The sequence below is a fragment of the Microplitis mediator genome, chromosome 4 (genome assembly GCF_029852145.1).
Source record: "Microplitis mediator isolate UGA2020A chromosome 4, iyMicMedi2.1, whole genome shotgun sequence".
Taxonomy (NCBI): domain Eukaryota; kingdom Metazoa; phylum Arthropoda; class Insecta; order Hymenoptera; family Braconidae; genus Microplitis; species Microplitis mediator.
In genome coordinates this window covers 15,063,331-15,080,513 of record NC_079972.1, presented here as the reverse complement: position 1 = coordinate 15,080,513, position 17,183 = coordinate 15,063,331, and the positions used below count along the sequence as shown (strand labels likewise).

The 17,183-nt window shown below is 35.7% G+C and overlaps 1 protein-coding gene across 2 annotated transcripts in view; it reads left to right on the top strand.

Annotated features, from left to right (window-relative positions):
* The window catches only part of LOC130666361 (J domain-containing protein DDB_G0295729), a 50,891-nt gene that overhangs the window by 23,559 nt on the left and 10,149 nt on the right, over positions 1–17,183 (top strand). For both annotated transcript variants that reach the window (XM_057467262.1, XM_057467263.1), the window contains exons 2-4: positions 15,882–16,019; positions 16,185–16,373; positions 16,893–17,180. In XM_057467262.1, coding sequence (XP_057323245.1) covers positions 15,972–16,019; positions 16,185–16,373; positions 16,893–17,180 — 525 coding nt within the window. In that variant the 5' untranslated portion in view covers positions 15,882–15,971. The remainder of the gene's footprint in view (positions 1–15,881; positions 16,020–16,184; positions 16,374–16,892; positions 17,181–17,183) is intronic.

Here is a 17,183-nt window from a genome sequence, read left to right as displayed (position 1 = left end):
TTTTTGAATTAATAAAAAAAACAACATATAGAATTAGTGAAAATTTCACTGATTGAATTAGTCAAAAATGTACTAATTCACTTGTTGACGAGGATTTATTTGGAAAAATATTGTATCGTTGCTAATAATATTGTATCAAAATATTATTATTATTATGATTATTATTTGTAATTGATTATAAAATTTTTTTAGCAACTTGATCGACTAAATTAACAATTAAAATTACTTTCATACGGTAAATATTTATATCATAATTATAACTCATAACCTGAATCTATTGTCAATGATGGTTTTGATTCAGGTTCGGTAAAAAAAGTTGGAGTAAAAATATAAAGCTATTAAAAAATAACAAGATGTATTATTTAGCAACTAAATTAGGTTTTATTTAATTAACTTACTTGAATTAATACTGTTCAGTTGTATTTAAAAATTATCGTAATTAATTTTGCCCTGAATTTGATAATTCAACGATAGAATAAAAAGTCCTTAAGCGAGGCGCCACTAGTAATCATTGTAGAATCCGGAGAATCACTAATGAATTAGTGAATCTAATTCAAAATCACTAATTTTGTAGTGAATTTTAAGATCACTATTTCAATTAGTGAAATTTTCACTTATTTAGTTTTAGAGAGTATATATCGCGCCCGACCTGTCCTTGATTTAAATTAAATGCACTCTCACTGTCTCTATTCTTCTTAAATCTTGATTACGCCAATAACGTCCCTTCTTTTTTTTATGTTTCAGGTGAGTAACTGTAAGGTGCACGACTTGACATGAATCAGGTGGAAAAATGGTCACTGAAAATTGTTGCATGCATGCTAATGCACTTAGCGAACCTCGGGAATTTCTCACATGTCTATCAGTTATGACTCCACGGAAATATAAATATATATTAAGAAACGAAACAGACAAATAACTCAAAAGAACAGACGAAACGTCAAAATATCCATTAGCGATCCCAGACACCTGAGTCACCTTCTTCTTTATTCGTCTTACTCTTATACTTATTCTGACATGACGGAAATTAAAATAACATTTTAACAATCCATTCAACACGTCTGATTGTTATACTGCTACCATACAAGTTATTACCCAATTATTACCAACTAGATTCATGGAAACTCATTCAATTCGTTATTCTTTGTAATATTTATACGTGAGAAGGTGCCCGTTGCAAAGACACTCAATACTTTTGTTTCAAATTTAATGCAGTAACCGCTATTGCGTAATGCCTACCGTGGAAACAGACAATTTCGCTCTTCTATTTATTTTTAAATCATTATTGTTGCTTTTTTTTCTCAAATCAACGGCCATTACTGTGCGTACAACAATTATGAACACACTTTGGACTATTGTCAAGTGTCTTTTCTTTGGGAATTAAACAAAAAGTTTTGATGGAGTACCACAATCACTGCTACCAAGAATTATATTAATCATCCTCGCCATTATATCTGTATCAGCTGAAACAATGCGCGCGTTAACCAAAGATTTATTGTTTTTTCACACAAAAATAACAAGTTAATAATTGAAGTTTCTATTTACATGATTCTAGATAAACTGACAAGATACTTACTCTAGTTATAAATGTTAGCGCTCATTGAGGCAGTAGTAGATAATAAATAACAACAATAATAAGGAGTAAAAAAATGAAAGTGCATATAAAAAATGTGTATCAGAAAAGAGGTGAGTGGAAACAGATTTATACGTCTGGTATGTGGAAATAAAGTAAGTGGATGTGATCATGAAAGAAAAATGCAATATAATATCCAGTATCCAAAGGGTAGGATCCGAGGAACAAAAGATATAAATGCAATCTGTATGTGTATTTTTGCCAAGACGTCTCGGCGGATTTATATTCACGGCGCCAGAGGCCCGACGTGATCCACTCTTCCGGCCTCGAATCCATTCTCGACACGAGTTTAAGTCCCGGAGAACAAGGATCGAAGCGTGTCGAGGCGTGTACGCGAGGCCGTATCGATGCAAATTTGCTATCCAGTACGGCGTGTCCGAACATGAAAACGCCCTGGCGATTGTAATAAATCCAGGCTACTGCCTTTACTTCTCCACACCGTCTCATATACATGGATATAACACGATACACATTTGCCAAGCACCGGGCCAGAGTGAAGCTGATGCCTGCTCCAAGAATAAGAACCGAGAGTTAATGATAGATAGTCCGTTATGAACCTCGAGTGGATATAGATACAAGTATCAAAGCAACTTGGAAAAATATTGACTCATAATATGCAGAACATACTTATATATACATATATATTTTATAAAAATATGTAAAAGTATATCAAGCCGCACCTGCTGTTGCTGCTGCCGGTTGAATTGCGTCACTGATATATCTAGACCCTCGGTTGCTATGTGTCTCAATGTTAACACACACAACACACACACTAAAAGTGTGAACTAGAGATAAATCGACTGATGTATGTCCATAAGTACAGGCCGGCATATCATATAAGAGGTGTCTCATTTCTCGCCTAAGCCTTTTTCCTCTGGGCCCGTTATCCTTGGATGAGAAAACTCGCGACAGATTCGATTCAACCGATTCACTTGATATATACACAGCCAATCTTGCGCCATCATCATTTCCTCACATCCAAACTCATATATATATATATATATATATATACATTTATTATCTAATAACCATCATTTACCCTTTTTATTAATTTATTTTGAATACCTCGCTGGTGCAATTTATGTTTTTATTAATTTTTTACCTCACATGAATGTGACATCAGAGTGTACCGTAAATGTCAGTAATTTTTGTTATTTCGTATACCAGATATATAAATATATTATGTACACTCGAGTCTAGTAAACGAATCCTGTTCGGCTTCACGACGATGGTATTAACCGAGATAATTTATAAATTGATTGCGACACTTAACGTTCTAAGGAGCGTATACTGGAAGCTAGTTCGAGTTGACATAAATCAATTAGCACGTGGGCGATTGAGACCGGTATGTGAAGTGAAGCTACCGCGTACAATTTAAAACCGAGTGAACTAAACCGGCGCTTTGTAATTTATGAGTCTCAGGGAAAAATAAAATAACCAAATAGGATATGGAGAAAAGAATAAAAATAATGAAATTTGGAAAATCCAAAAGTGCACGACTCATAATGCTCATTTATTATAAAATAATAAAATAATAACAAAAAAATGGCGGGAAGCACGAATAAATTTAAAATATATACAATTTTCATTAATTAATTTTTTTTTTTTTTTAATTATATTAGTATTTTTTTTTATAATTATAGAATAACCTACTCAAAATATCTCGATTAATAACAAAAAAAAAAAATAAATTTGGAAAATCCAAAAGTGCACGCCTCGAACGCTCATGTTATGTTTTTTTTTTAAAGTTAAATTTCGAATAAAATTGAATATCCCGCTCTTTTCCCATAGAAATTTCCATGGTAAATATACGGTAATAAAAGTAAAAAAATAAATAAATAAGGAGAACATTCCTAATGAAAAATGGCGGCAGTGTGTGTTTGTTTACATGTAAGATTGCCGGTTTTAACCGTAATGATTTATTTTTAAAAAAACAAGAAGGCCTACAGTAGTGATTTTCGAAAGGAACCTTCTTTGCTTATTTCTGAAAATTTTGAAAAAAAAATTAAGTAGTTTCGTCAAGTCGTTCTCGAGATATCCGTACCACGCCGTTTTTTGAACCACAGACTAATGGACGTCCACGATAAATTTTTTTTAATGAACTTTTTGTTATATTAATACATATTAGACAAATTAAAAAAAGTATCAGGATTATTCATTAGTGTTTCAGCTTTATATTGATGTGTTTTTCATAATGTGTAAGAGTAATAGAAAAAAAATATATGCACTTTAATGAGTGGAAATCGTGTGACCTTGACAGGTCGGTTATAAAGCACAACCTCTCCGCTTCGCTTCCGAGGCGTGCAATATGTAAATAATAAAAATTGAATCGAAAAAATTCAGGCTTACCAATTAGCAAAAAAAAACAGCTGTACTAGGACGGTAATGCGCTAGCGCCCCTGGTTGGATAAATGTACGTATAATGTATAGATATATCACCATTCATGTTAATTTTACATAGATATATATAGATATAGTTATACAGCCTTTTTTTTATTTTATTAATTGTAATTAAACGACACTGAGTTATCTAGCCATTTGCAATAGGGGATCTACAAATCTTTCAAAGAATTTAAAAAAAAAAAATTTGATTCAATTACTGCATTTTTTTGCAAGTTATTGTGTATACGGGTTTCATACTTGACGGACAGGAAACTTTTTTAAACTATTTTGATGTTTTTTCCATTTTTCTTGAACTAAATAAATTTTTGAAAAGTATGGAACTAATCTCCATTAAATTATCTTCAAAATAGTATGCAAAATATCTAAATTCTGTAAACTAACAAGGGTATAATAATTGAAATAGTTGCCGAAGTGAGGCGAAATAAATTTTTCGATCGTAAAGCCCATCTCAGATGCTTCGCATCATGAGTCGTGCAATAGCAATAAGGTGAATGGAGAACGAGGAATCATCAAAGAGAAATTTAATAAAATTAATCAAAGTGGCTCAATAGCCAGGACAAATAGTCTTTCATGTATCGAATTAGCTCAGCTCATAAACTCACTGCAAATAATATCATATATTATTATATTATATATTCAATTTAATAAAACGGCATTGAATTAGCTTATAGAGTACTCCACTATCAGTCACTTTCATTAACGCACCTGGTAATGATGATAAAACATAAAATTATCGTATAATAATAATGATAATAATAAATTCTTCCGTAATGCGATACGATTCACCCACTTAGCAACTCCCGAGAGAACTTGTGTGTACACAGCTCTCGGATCATATTCACGGTCCAGTTATTCTCGGTGTTGTCGATGATAGGATCGTCCGGAAGCAATAATATCAAGATCTTAACAATTTCTCTCCAAGAGAGTGTGTTGTTACTCTTGTAAATGCTAAGTTTGTTGTCCTTGTTGCTGATACCCGGTCAGCAGTGTTGTCGATGATCGTGTCCATGCTATTTATAAGTGATAATAGCCGGGTGTTTAACCACCGAGGCCTGAACGACGAATAAATTTATCCGATAAGTTCATCGAGACCTCGATCTCAAACGCAATGTACGGCAGGCTAATAAAAGTTGTCTCTCAACTTGGGAAAAACATATTCGTCGACACGTTTTATTATTATCGCTTTGTACTCGACATAACAGCAGTGGCGTGCGTGGATGAATGGACGAAACGATAGGCATGTTGCCAGAAGGCAGCTTTATAAATATAAATCCACTAAAATATATATATTTATATTTATATTTATATACGTTGGGTGATATTGTCAAGCAGAGAAAACCAATGGACCGTATGAAAATGATTCTTGGCAGTCTACGAGGACATGAACGAGCTTCTCGGTCTACTCGCGAAAGACCTCTGATCCAACAATATCAAACATAACTCTCGCGGTTGGCGTTTATTCCAGTCGACACCAAAACAACCAACTAAAATTTTATGTCTGCTGTTATGAGCATCTTGTGCTAGTGTGCGGTTAGCCCAGCTCAAGGTTGCGAGGTTAGAGTTATAGAATGAGAATCTTAAAGCCAATGACTCTTTTATATGTTATCTCAACAAAATTTCATTTTACTCAACTCGACTCGGCTCGACTTGACTCGACTTTACTCTACTCGAGAATTTAAGTCCAAAGCCCTGGTTTTATTTTAACTACTCGAGGGTAAATAATCAGTATTGGCGGGCCCGACCACCACGAAGTTGGCTCCACAAAGGAAAAGAAGAAGGAAGAAAAGATCAGAAGCACGTGTTCAAGGTCCATAAGTTTATATAAGCATCAAAAAGGAGAAATATGACGCCGGCGCCATGTGGCCAACGCACACGCATCAAAATTTTATTTATATATATTATTTTGTCCCTGATCTGCATCGGAAATGGAGTCTGACGTGATGTGTGTACGGAGAAACACATAACGTTTGAGATATTTCTGTACTTAAAAACCGAAAGCTTTTATTCACTCAGCTGTCAAACCAGGCGACAGGATGTCAGGGTCAGTATCGCGAGATTTCGCTTAAATATAAATGAATTATCACCAAAAGTATCATCTGGTAATTGTACGCTCGGCGGATTGCTTTAAAAAGGCTTGATGATGTTGATACCGGAGTGAATTAAGCGGTACAGAGTTGCTCAATAAACTGACAGAGTTAATGCTTTTATTAAAGGAGTAGCTGAGTGCTACAAATAAGGTCCGTACTCAGAATTTTTGTGTTACATTAAACCTGGAGCCGGGCGAGAATGAGAAAGAAGGGAATAAGTCGCAATTATCAAGTGCGTGTCGAGGTCTCTCGGGTGCATTAACGGCGTGCCCTCTTAGCTAGAGTGTGTATTACGCACACGTAAAAGAGTATCTCTGTCTTTTCAGCATCTAGGTTAATCGGCTCAACTGCACACAAGTGTGTTGCCGCTCGGGAATCAAGAAATGAGGACTGAAGACTGAAAACGCTGCTAGTAAGTCGGATGATCGGGCAGCGCGGATAGAGGTAGAAGAGTATTAAGAAGAAAACAAGAAAGACCAAGACCAGGAACATATATATGTACATATAAAAAGAAGATGATGCAGTTGATTTGCTCGTCTGGTTCTTTTTCTTCCTCAATTGGAAATGAACCTTCAGGTTAATTAATCGTAGCGTAATTGCAGACTCTGTCCAGCAATTGCATCGAAATTAATCTAGACGAATGCAAAAAGAAGATTGCATTAGCAGTAGTACAGTATTAGAGAATTGAACGTATGATTCATGGATTTTAGTTTATCAGCGAGAATTTATTACTGTTGGTACATCGTCTAGACCCCGAATCACCTTTCTAATGATACTTGTCCCCTCGCTCATCCTCCTCCACCTCCTTCTTCACTTCTTCTTCTTCTTCTTCTACTTCTTCTTCCTCTTGTTGCTGGTGTTTTGACTCTCGTTGAAGCATTCGGCGAGGTGGTAAAGGTGAGGAGACTAAAAAAGTCAAGTATCCAGAAACGCGGAAAGATTATTTAAAAATAGCCAGAGAAAGAAAAGTTTTTAAGTTACAGGACATGCAAGACGCCAAGGAGACCTTCGACCTGCCGCGTCATTACATAATCTCTAGTCCAGCAATATGGTCAACAACATGCAATGCGATGTACCACCTCGTGTTTCGCCACAGGCATCCTCGAATAATTAATATTGAAACGACTTGCCGTGAGGCCGCCTCGATTAAACAGCCCTATGTATTTCATCTACCCATAAATATATATACATGTATATGTATCTTCATGTATTTAAAACCCACATTAATATCTGCTTATACACATATTAAATATGCTCATTCTAAAGGCGTACATTCACGGCGATATCGTGTTAAACTGACCAAGGGAGAAAGATATTTATAAGATCACGCTGATATCTTACAGTCAAACAATTTATATAAGTATTTATGTATTTTTATGGAGCACCTATATACATCAAGAGTAATATTAACGACAAATCATCCTATCCTCCAAATAAAACCACTGGAATAATTATTAATTTAAGCTCGGGAAGGAAAAGAGTTATATAAAGTTAAATCTCAAAGAATATAAAGCACTGGTACGTCGCATGAGCGTGTTCATTTATGCCAGATAATCAATGGATACGGACACTATTTACGACTGAGATCACAAGATAGTCCTGGACTCCAACTGCTCACACGGGACGCAAATGAGAGTAAATCTTTCGTGCTAATCTATCGCTTTGAATAATAAACCCGGTGACTTATTAATTAAATAGATATTTATTTAAGGCCCGCAATAACAAAAAGGAACAAAACAACATTTGGATTGATGGTGAAAGGTGGGCGGATATTCATGTATCCGGAAATGCCGATGAACCCCTCGGGCGTTCGATGATCCTGACCCATGCTCTGTGAACGCATCCACGTTCGAGAGTATAGTATAGTAGTATAGTAGTAGTATCATTTACGATCTACGTCATTATCGCCAAACGGTCTGTCGAATCTGCTCGGTTTTATACACTATCTTATATCGTAGTTTACGACCTGAGGTGAATTCTATACAATCGACTAGTTTCCCGTTTGCCAAGATCGCGACGATCATCAAACAGATAACAGTCCTGTTGGCTCGCGACAAACCTTGATCCCTTCGATATCGGTTATGCTAAAAGAGTTTGAATTTTTTGTTAAATAATTGCCGTCGAGTGGATTTTGGTTCAGTCGACGCTGCTTCAGAATCAGTTGCTTGGAAAAGGACCCAGGTGGCTGGAGAGCAAGTCCATCTAAGGCACCCTATCCAGCAATACTGGTCGGCAGCATCATCCACGGGGATTACTTATCAGCAAGGACCAAGCTCGGGTTACGTGGACACGGGGGAGCGAGGGAAATAGTTGCATAGATGAAATAATAAAACGACTTGTTGGAGTTGAAGGATAATAATAATAATAATAATAATAGTAATAATTGTGGTGGGGAAAAGAGCAATACGAGGAGGAGGCTCTACTCCTTGAGTTGAGGGCATCGCCCCGACCGTGACCTAGCCACCGCTTCTCTGGTACTCGGAGCAAATACGCCTCGTGCGCACGCTCAGCTCATCCACGCGTGTTCATCTTCCGTTCTCTCTTGCACTCTGGGTATATTATGATAAGACTGGTACTCAGCTGCATCCAGCACGCACACCACCACCACCAGCATCACCATCATCGGTGTCTCCAGATGAAGAAGCACACACGACCGGATCCACGTTGTATTATGTTGCGCAGTGTCTTGTGATGCTGTGAGTATTCGCGTGGAAATACATAAACGTTTATGTATTTACAGCTTCTGAGCTCGAGATCCTCTCCACGACTTTACTTGATGGGGGCTACCACAGTAATGTTGTCTCGCACGTACATACTTTTATTTTGTCGTGTGTGATTTTAAGAAAAATAAATTCATTACTTTTTTACTCTTTTTCTTATTCTACAGCTTCAGCTTCTTCTTATTCGTCTTCTTCTTCTCCTTCTTTATTTATTTTATTATTTTTTTATTCACGCTGGAGTTAAATTGTTCGTGGTATTGCTACGCCTGAAGAAAAAGACAGAAAGATAATAAAGACCAAGCCAAAATAAAATTATTGCTTTATGTTTCCCAGTGCGTACCAGGAGAGTAAAAATCTGGGTATAAAGATTGCAAGGCAGGAAAGATGGAGGCTTAAATTGATAGCTTACGTCGGCATTCATCACAATATATAAATAACAAATATCACTAAATACTTTAGTAGGATTTATGTAACAAGTAATTTCATTTACACCTGGACCCAGGTTCTCTGACGTCAGTATGACGTCAATACACCCTCATTTAACAAAGACAAGCTGTCTCTCTCAGACTAGGGGCATTTTACCAGACCCTTCAATGCCTTTAAAGAAAAACCCAACGTAGAGTGGTTTTGACTAGACGTCATCTAGTTATTTTCACCCTCTTGACTATTAATATCTATTATTATTAAACCAGTTTATCATACGATCAGTTGTCGGGGTTGATAATTAAATGTTCATCCATTTACATCAGGGGGAAATGAAAGCTCGTGTAGATTTAAACTGACTAATAGTAAATAATTATTTATTTACTATTACCCTGATGTTGAAGCTTACATGTCACCTTTATTATCTGCTTGGTATTAATGTCCTGTGTGCATACGGGAGGTTTTACGAGTCTGCTGCTTTCATGAGGGCGGTCGAATCGCGACGGGGTCGCAGCCCAGAGAAGAGAATGAAGAGTACAATAAGAGATGAAGAAATAAAAAAATAAGTCAGCCACCTCGGGCGTCTTGAATTCTTCGTGTCAGAAAAAAATGAGATGCGAGTCGGGAGATAAGAGAGCACTCTCTCAGAGAGCAATATAACTGCAGCTAAAATTGAGGATAAAATTTTGGGCCGTTAAAAGTAATAAAGAACTCAACGTCGGAATTGTATTACTGTAAATCCAAGTCGATTGAATTTTATTCGTCAGCAAGGGGAATAAAAAGGATTGGAAGAAATGTTGATCATCATCATTATCATCAGAGAACTGTTAAATTTCCGCTGGCAGCGTCATCAATCTTAGCTGCTGCTGCACCGCGATGGTAGCTCTGGAATACTTTATTATAAATGAGAAGAAGGGAGTCTGATCGAGTCGTGTGCCGTGCCCGCGTAGTTATTACAACAGAGGCCACGCAAAGCGATTATTACACAAGTCTTGGAGTTAAATACAAGTCTTTGAGTCTATAAGTGCCTGGACAGGAGGGAAGAAAAATGTGTGTTCTTGACGAGACAGACGAGTAAGCGCACGCGATAAATCGTCCTACCGTTAAAGAGTCTACTTACAGATCTACTGCAGTGACTGTTTGCGCCAACGATTTACTGTTACTATGTTAGATGACTTTCTCAGTAAGCAATGAAACTAGAGAAAACCAACCACCTCCCAATTAAATATACCATACAAACAATTTATATTCATTCATTTATTTTTATAATTCCAAGGCTGAGGTATTACATATATAATCCGTGGATAAGGCCGCAGATATATAGCATAGAGCATCAGGTATTTGCTGGCTGACGCCGTGGATTTAGCAAGAATCGATTACAGACAAGCCCCAGCAGAGAATTATATACCCAAGGTTGTGAGTAGGATCCAGCGAGAAAGGGTGTAATCATCATCCAAACTCGAATAAGCCGCGAGAGAGAGTAGATAAGAAGAAACACGGAAGACTCCTTTCCTTGGGTTGGCTTCGACTTCGGCTTCGACTTCGGCTTGGCTTGTTTTGCCTCGCGCATCTTCATAAAGAGATGAGCGTCTTAGTTTCTTTGCTTGCACACAGCAATATAGCAGGGTCGGGCCATGTTGCAGCCAATTGCCGCGTCTTTCAGCAGCCATGATTTACGCCTTAGATATAAAGTTTGTCGAGACATCTTGGGTTATCCAAGACACCGCACACACCACACACTCCACTCTCTGTCCATGACCAATCTGAGCTCGCGTGATGCCAAACGTCTTCACTTGGACGTGCGGATGGATGTACAGTTGCAATGACCCGGAGTAAGAGCTGCGAAAAACCGCAACCAGATCTCTAGCATTAGAGTGGAATAGCCAGCAAGTGACGACAACTCGTGCTAATGGATACGAGAAAATATTTAAAATTACCTGAGGGAAAGCCGCAACAGCTTTACTCCTTGTTGTTTATAATCATCATCAAGCAAAAGTTTACCTACTTATATATACATGCCCACACATTATTGCCATTAAACACACCCAAGAGAGTCTAGTTTACGGGAATATTTAATTTTAAAATATTATTTTCATTTGATATCTTTTTCACTTGTTAAATATTTATGATATTAGCCGTTTAGATCCAGCAAAACAAAATGAAAGGATCCGTTTTCTTAAGATTTATCAAGTCAACAGATAGAGCGTGTCTTACTTTGTTGAGGTATTCAGCGCGAAGATGATATTAAACACTGGCACTAAAAAATGGAGCAAAATGTATTTATATATATATATTAGGGTGGTCGTTAAAAATTTAATTTTCTCAGACGCCGCATCAAAAGCTTCTTTTTAGTGAAAAAATACGTAGGGAATTTTTTTTTTTGTTTTAGGTAAAAAGAACACGTGCCTCAGGACGATCAAAGTTCATTTTTCGATGCAATCGCGGTTTTCTTTAAATATCTCATGAAATATGCAGATTAAAGGAAAAAATCATAGGAACAATTTTGTAGGAAATTTAATTCTTGACAAAAAAGGTCATGTTCATTTTTTTTATAAAATGTGTATTTATGAAGATATTTTAAAAAAACTTTTTTAGATCTTATCAATTGAGCATTTTAAGGATAACGAATGTCAAAGATAACGTTTTTTCTTAAATATAGACAACTTCGTAAATCGTAACATATCAATCCTTAATGCTTGTTGTAGTTTCTATATACTTAGAAAAATGTAATTTTCAAAATTTGTAATCCTTAAAATGCTCAATTCATAAGATCTAAAAAAGTTTTTTTAACATATCTTCATAAATACACATTTTATAAAAAAAATGAACATGACCTTTTTTGTCAAGAATTTAATTTCCTACAAAATTGTTCCTATGATTTTTTTCTTTAATCTGCATATTTCATGAGATATTTAAAAAAAACCGCGATTGTATCGAAAAATGAACTTTGATCGTCTTGCGGCACGTGTTCTTTTTACTTAAAACGAAAAAATCAAATTCCTCGCGTATTTTTTCACTGAAAAGAAGCTTTTTATGAGGCGTCTGAGAAAATTTAATTTTTAACGACCACCCTAATATATATAGATAAATGTATGGACTGTTGTTGTATTGGATGTCGTCACGATTGACCAAAACAGCATAAATAAACAAATCCGTCGTCTGTTGTATTGTGGAAACAAGCGTTAAGTCTGTCAACTTTAAGAGCAGGGAAGCAAGAAGAGATCTGCAAAATTAACTCTCGTCGTCCGTCTTTCACTCAAACAACTAACAGCATTAGCATCAGCATCAGCATCATCAGAGCAACCAGCAGTACACCAGTAGCAACAAGAGTCAGCAGCCAGCTGCCGGACGCCGTGATCTCTCACTTTGGCTACTGTCCTTTATGCGATGAACCGAGCAACGGACCAACGCATCAACCCGACAGTTTCCACGCTCGACTTGTCTGGCAAATTCAACCACGTCACGGCTCACCGCTCGACTACTCTCATCTCATCAAGAGCCCTGTATACCAAAACAGAATAACTAGTTATTATTATGTAGACCACACTCAACGTCATCTATTATAATCTCGGTTGGAGCCAAGTCCATCCAGAGCAGAGAAGACCAGAGCAGACAAGAGAAGAGAAGATGAAGAGAAGAAAAGAGAAGAGTTCAGCGCAGAGATGAGAAACGATCAGCGAACAGAAACAAATGACATGCAGCCGTGAATCCCAGTCTACCGTGCGCGGATTGTCATTGACTTTACTACTACTATATATATATATATATTTATATATTTATATATGTATTCTTGAAGCAGCCCACTCCATTACGGTTACGAGCGTGATGCACGACAGAACCATCAGTATATGCATCTCGTAATCGATGTAGAACGCAGTCGCGCCCAGTTTTACATTGTAGACCCAACTCTCAATTTATACAGGGACGGAAGTAATGTTCCGGGTGAATAATTATACCACCATAAAAATAATAAAATAAAATTCGTCATCATATCAGTAATCATAGCAATTAAATTACCCACTGAGAGTAAATTCAAATAGATAATTTCTTCTTCAACATTAACTTCCCTTCCAGCATAATCCTGCTGAAACTCAGCTCACCCGGAGAAAATAATGGAATTGCCTACTACCACTATATATATTTATAAATTACACAAAGAATCTTTATACCCGTATTATTACGCAATCATTTATAATTTTCATTGGTCACGATTTAAACATAAACGTCGATCCGAGAATTTACCAAATATTATCCTGTCACGCTCCTCTTAATTCCTCTTTCTTTGTGCCACCAGGAATTTATAGACCGACCACTGCGCCAACATAGTTACTGACTTTTAAAAGTATCATTCAGACAGCAGACAGCAGACAGCACCGGCAACCTGATTGATTTATATTAATTAACTTCCCTGGGCAATTACGCGCAAACGCAACCTTCGATGAAATGTTTTAAAGAATTTTAAAAATTGAACTACAAGTATTTAACTTTGCTCCAGATTAAATACCAAGTAAACAAGAGTAGGTAAGATTTTGCTCCAGGCGGTATATACATTTTTCGATCCAATGTCTAGCGGCAGTCAAGTATCAAGTACCGGTCCTGGAACAAAAAACACTTTACTACTCCTTATAAATTCTTTAAATCTCTTATAAATACATTTATACATATACATACATATATATACTATCTGATATTCTTTTAGTCGAACGAAACTCACTAATTAATCCATTTAATAAGGACGCAAAATGTATCAGAATTTATGCGCTCGCGTGATGAAACGAAAATTAAACATTCTGTTATATATATATTAATATATTCCAAGAGGATAAAACTCTTGTTTTCAGACGATCGCGAACCTGGATGCGATAAGATGCCGAGTACGTTTACAAAGCTGGCTTACAATTTTACTGATAACAAACCGTGCGTTATACTCTCGGCGAATCGTCGTATTGTCATCAGCACTTTTACCGATAACGAGCAGTATAATAATCATAGTCCTGAGAATGATAAATAAGATAAATTAATTATCATATCTTGGGTGTGTAATTAAGAGTCTACGTGCAATTAATAGTCTGCGAAATTTTTCTAGCCGCTTCAGTAACGGCGGCAATTTTGAATGTTCAAAAAAAGTCTACGGAAATTTGTATGAAAATTTAAAAACTTTCGAGTAACGTACAAGACTTGAAAGATAAACTGAAAAATTTGTGTTTTAAAAAATGAAATACTACAAACTCAGATGTCTAAATATAAAAATAAATATTTGGTAGAGTTTGAGTTTGGCTGTTTAATATAAGAATAGTATTTGAAAATATCAAATATCGGTATTTGTATAATATGTCATATATGTATGACAACATCCGCGATCCACGCCTTCGTTCATTACGTTTACATTTAGTCCCGCAACTAGATTTAATCTGTCTCTTAAATCTTATATAGGGGAGGGTGGAGCAGAGCGCCCCCCCTGAAATTTTGATAAAAAAAAAAAATTTCTTTTTTTTTCGACTAATTACTATAAATCCGATATGTTTGCGCATTTTTACGCCTACGCATGACATTTGGGGCAAAATGGACAAGCCCAGAATTTTGAAAAAGTGATTTTTTCATATTTTTATCGTCAAATTAAAAAAAAATTATAATTCCACATTTCTAGCCCTACGCATAACACCTGGGGCAAAATGGACCAGCCGAAACTTCCGAAAAAATTATTTTTTCATATTTTTCGGCCGTTTCTTTATATAAGAGGCAAATTTGGTCACTAAAAATTTATAAAAATTAAATTTTTTTTTTAGTTGATAAATTTTTTAAATAAAGTAAAATTATAGAATTGATTTTTTTTTTTATTAAATAACAATTAGTAATTAAGGTAATCGAGAGTGAACGATTTTTTACGCTTTAAAAAATTTTTTTCGAGTAATATAAAACCAAAAATAGTTGTCAAGAGTAAGAAATACATTCTTAATGATGAAAACAATTTAAAAAAAAAAAAAACGAAAAAAAAAATTTTTTTTATCACTTTTTGAAGGGGGGCCGCTCTGCCCCACAAAAAAAAAAAAAATTTTCAGAATTTTGGCAAAATGTCCATAAATTTGTTCGAAATAGGACAAAAGTAAAGTGATCATATGGTTGAAAGCCACAAAAAATAATAATTGGCTTAGGGGGGCCGCTCTGCCCCACCCTCCCCTATGTCATATATGTATGACAACATCCGCGATTCACGCCTTCGTTCATTACGTTTACATTTAGTCCCGCAACTAGATTTAATCTGTCTCTTAAGAAAATACGGTATCGGACCTCTTTCTCACACTCAGAAAAATAATCGGGACTGTCTTTGTTGCACTCGTAGAGTAAATGAGAATTTTAAACCAATTTTTCTCGGAGACGAATTAGAATTTTTGAAAATACGAAATTTCTAGCTCTTTGTTAAGGCTTCAAAAAACGCTAAAGACTCTCTATTTTAGGTTTCTAATGTTTGTCCGTAAATTAAATTGAATTGAAAATCGGTTACCGTTACCCCTTAAATCTTATATATATTTTTTTATTTTTGAATTTGCGTACTTGCCTTTATTTCAATGCATGAGCAAAACGAATCTTTCTTATTAAGGCTTCCTGTTTATTTTTCAGAGGCCAAGTGTAGGATGGGCTCGTCAGTGCGAGGAATCGCGCTACAGTGAAGAGGAGGATCCGTTAAGAAACGGAGGTACAAGACGGAGTATGCCGTCGTCTCAAAATGCCGCCACTGAGCGGCGAAACGACAGGATGGTAAGTAAATAAATAAATATAAATATTAAGTGATATATTTGGGTATGATATATGGGTTTTATTTTACCATTTACGTTATCGTACTCATATTTGTTTGATGTATATTTATTTATAATGAAACAACAGTATCGTGTGTATTAATCATGTTGATTTAATGCCTTGTAGATTTCACACGAACCGCCAAAATTAAAAACAACTTTAAAGACTTCGCCGAAACAGGCAACAAATCCACTGCAGTTTGTTAAAGTCGGGCCATGTTCACTTTATCGAACTGCTCAGGAGCAGTTGCAGAAGGTACAGGAAGTCAAAAAAGTTAAACAAGAAGTACGCGATGACCCAGAAGACTGGCAATCGGTAAGATTATTTTATCATTAATACCTCAATAATTAATAATCACTGTCATTTATAATTATTGTTATTATTAATGTCTCGAAACCAGGCCTTTGTGATCCTTTGCTCATTAAAAAAACTATTCAAATAAATTTATAATCTCGGAACTGTTATTTCATTAGTTCATAACCTCTTTATCATCTCCCACGTGATTTGTCTATTTTTATCTCAAAATAATTACAATTTAATAAAATTCAGGGAAATAATTGACAATTTAAAATGAAAAAAAAAAAAAAATTATTAAAGTCTTAGGAAGAAGTAGGGATGAAAAAAAAAAAAGGTGACTATGGAACTTTGGAATAACAGTTTTTAAGAAAATAATACAGTAGTTAGGTCGTGACGGACTAAAAATGTCGTGCATTGTTTAATTATTTTAAAAGTTAGTTTAAAAATAACGTATTTTAATTACAGCATTCTTGTAAATAAGTTTTAGCTGTAAATTATTTTTTAAATTATATTCAATTTTTATTTTTTATTTTTCAGAATTTGGATAATTGGAAAAGCAGCCGAAGGAAGCGACAAGAGCACATTATCGAACGAGTCGTAGAAGTTAAGAAACTCGAATTAGAGGAACATGACAGACATAGACGTCGGAGTAAAACGTTTTCAGAGATGATGGAGGAACGCAGTAGTCGGGGTAGAAAATTGAGTATGAGCCTGGCGCTGTATCACGAGGAAGATTCAAATGATTTGAGCGATCTCGGGATTGGGACGAGCAGCGGTAAAAGTTCTGTAAGCGGCGACACCCACGACGACACACAGAGTGTTCTTGTA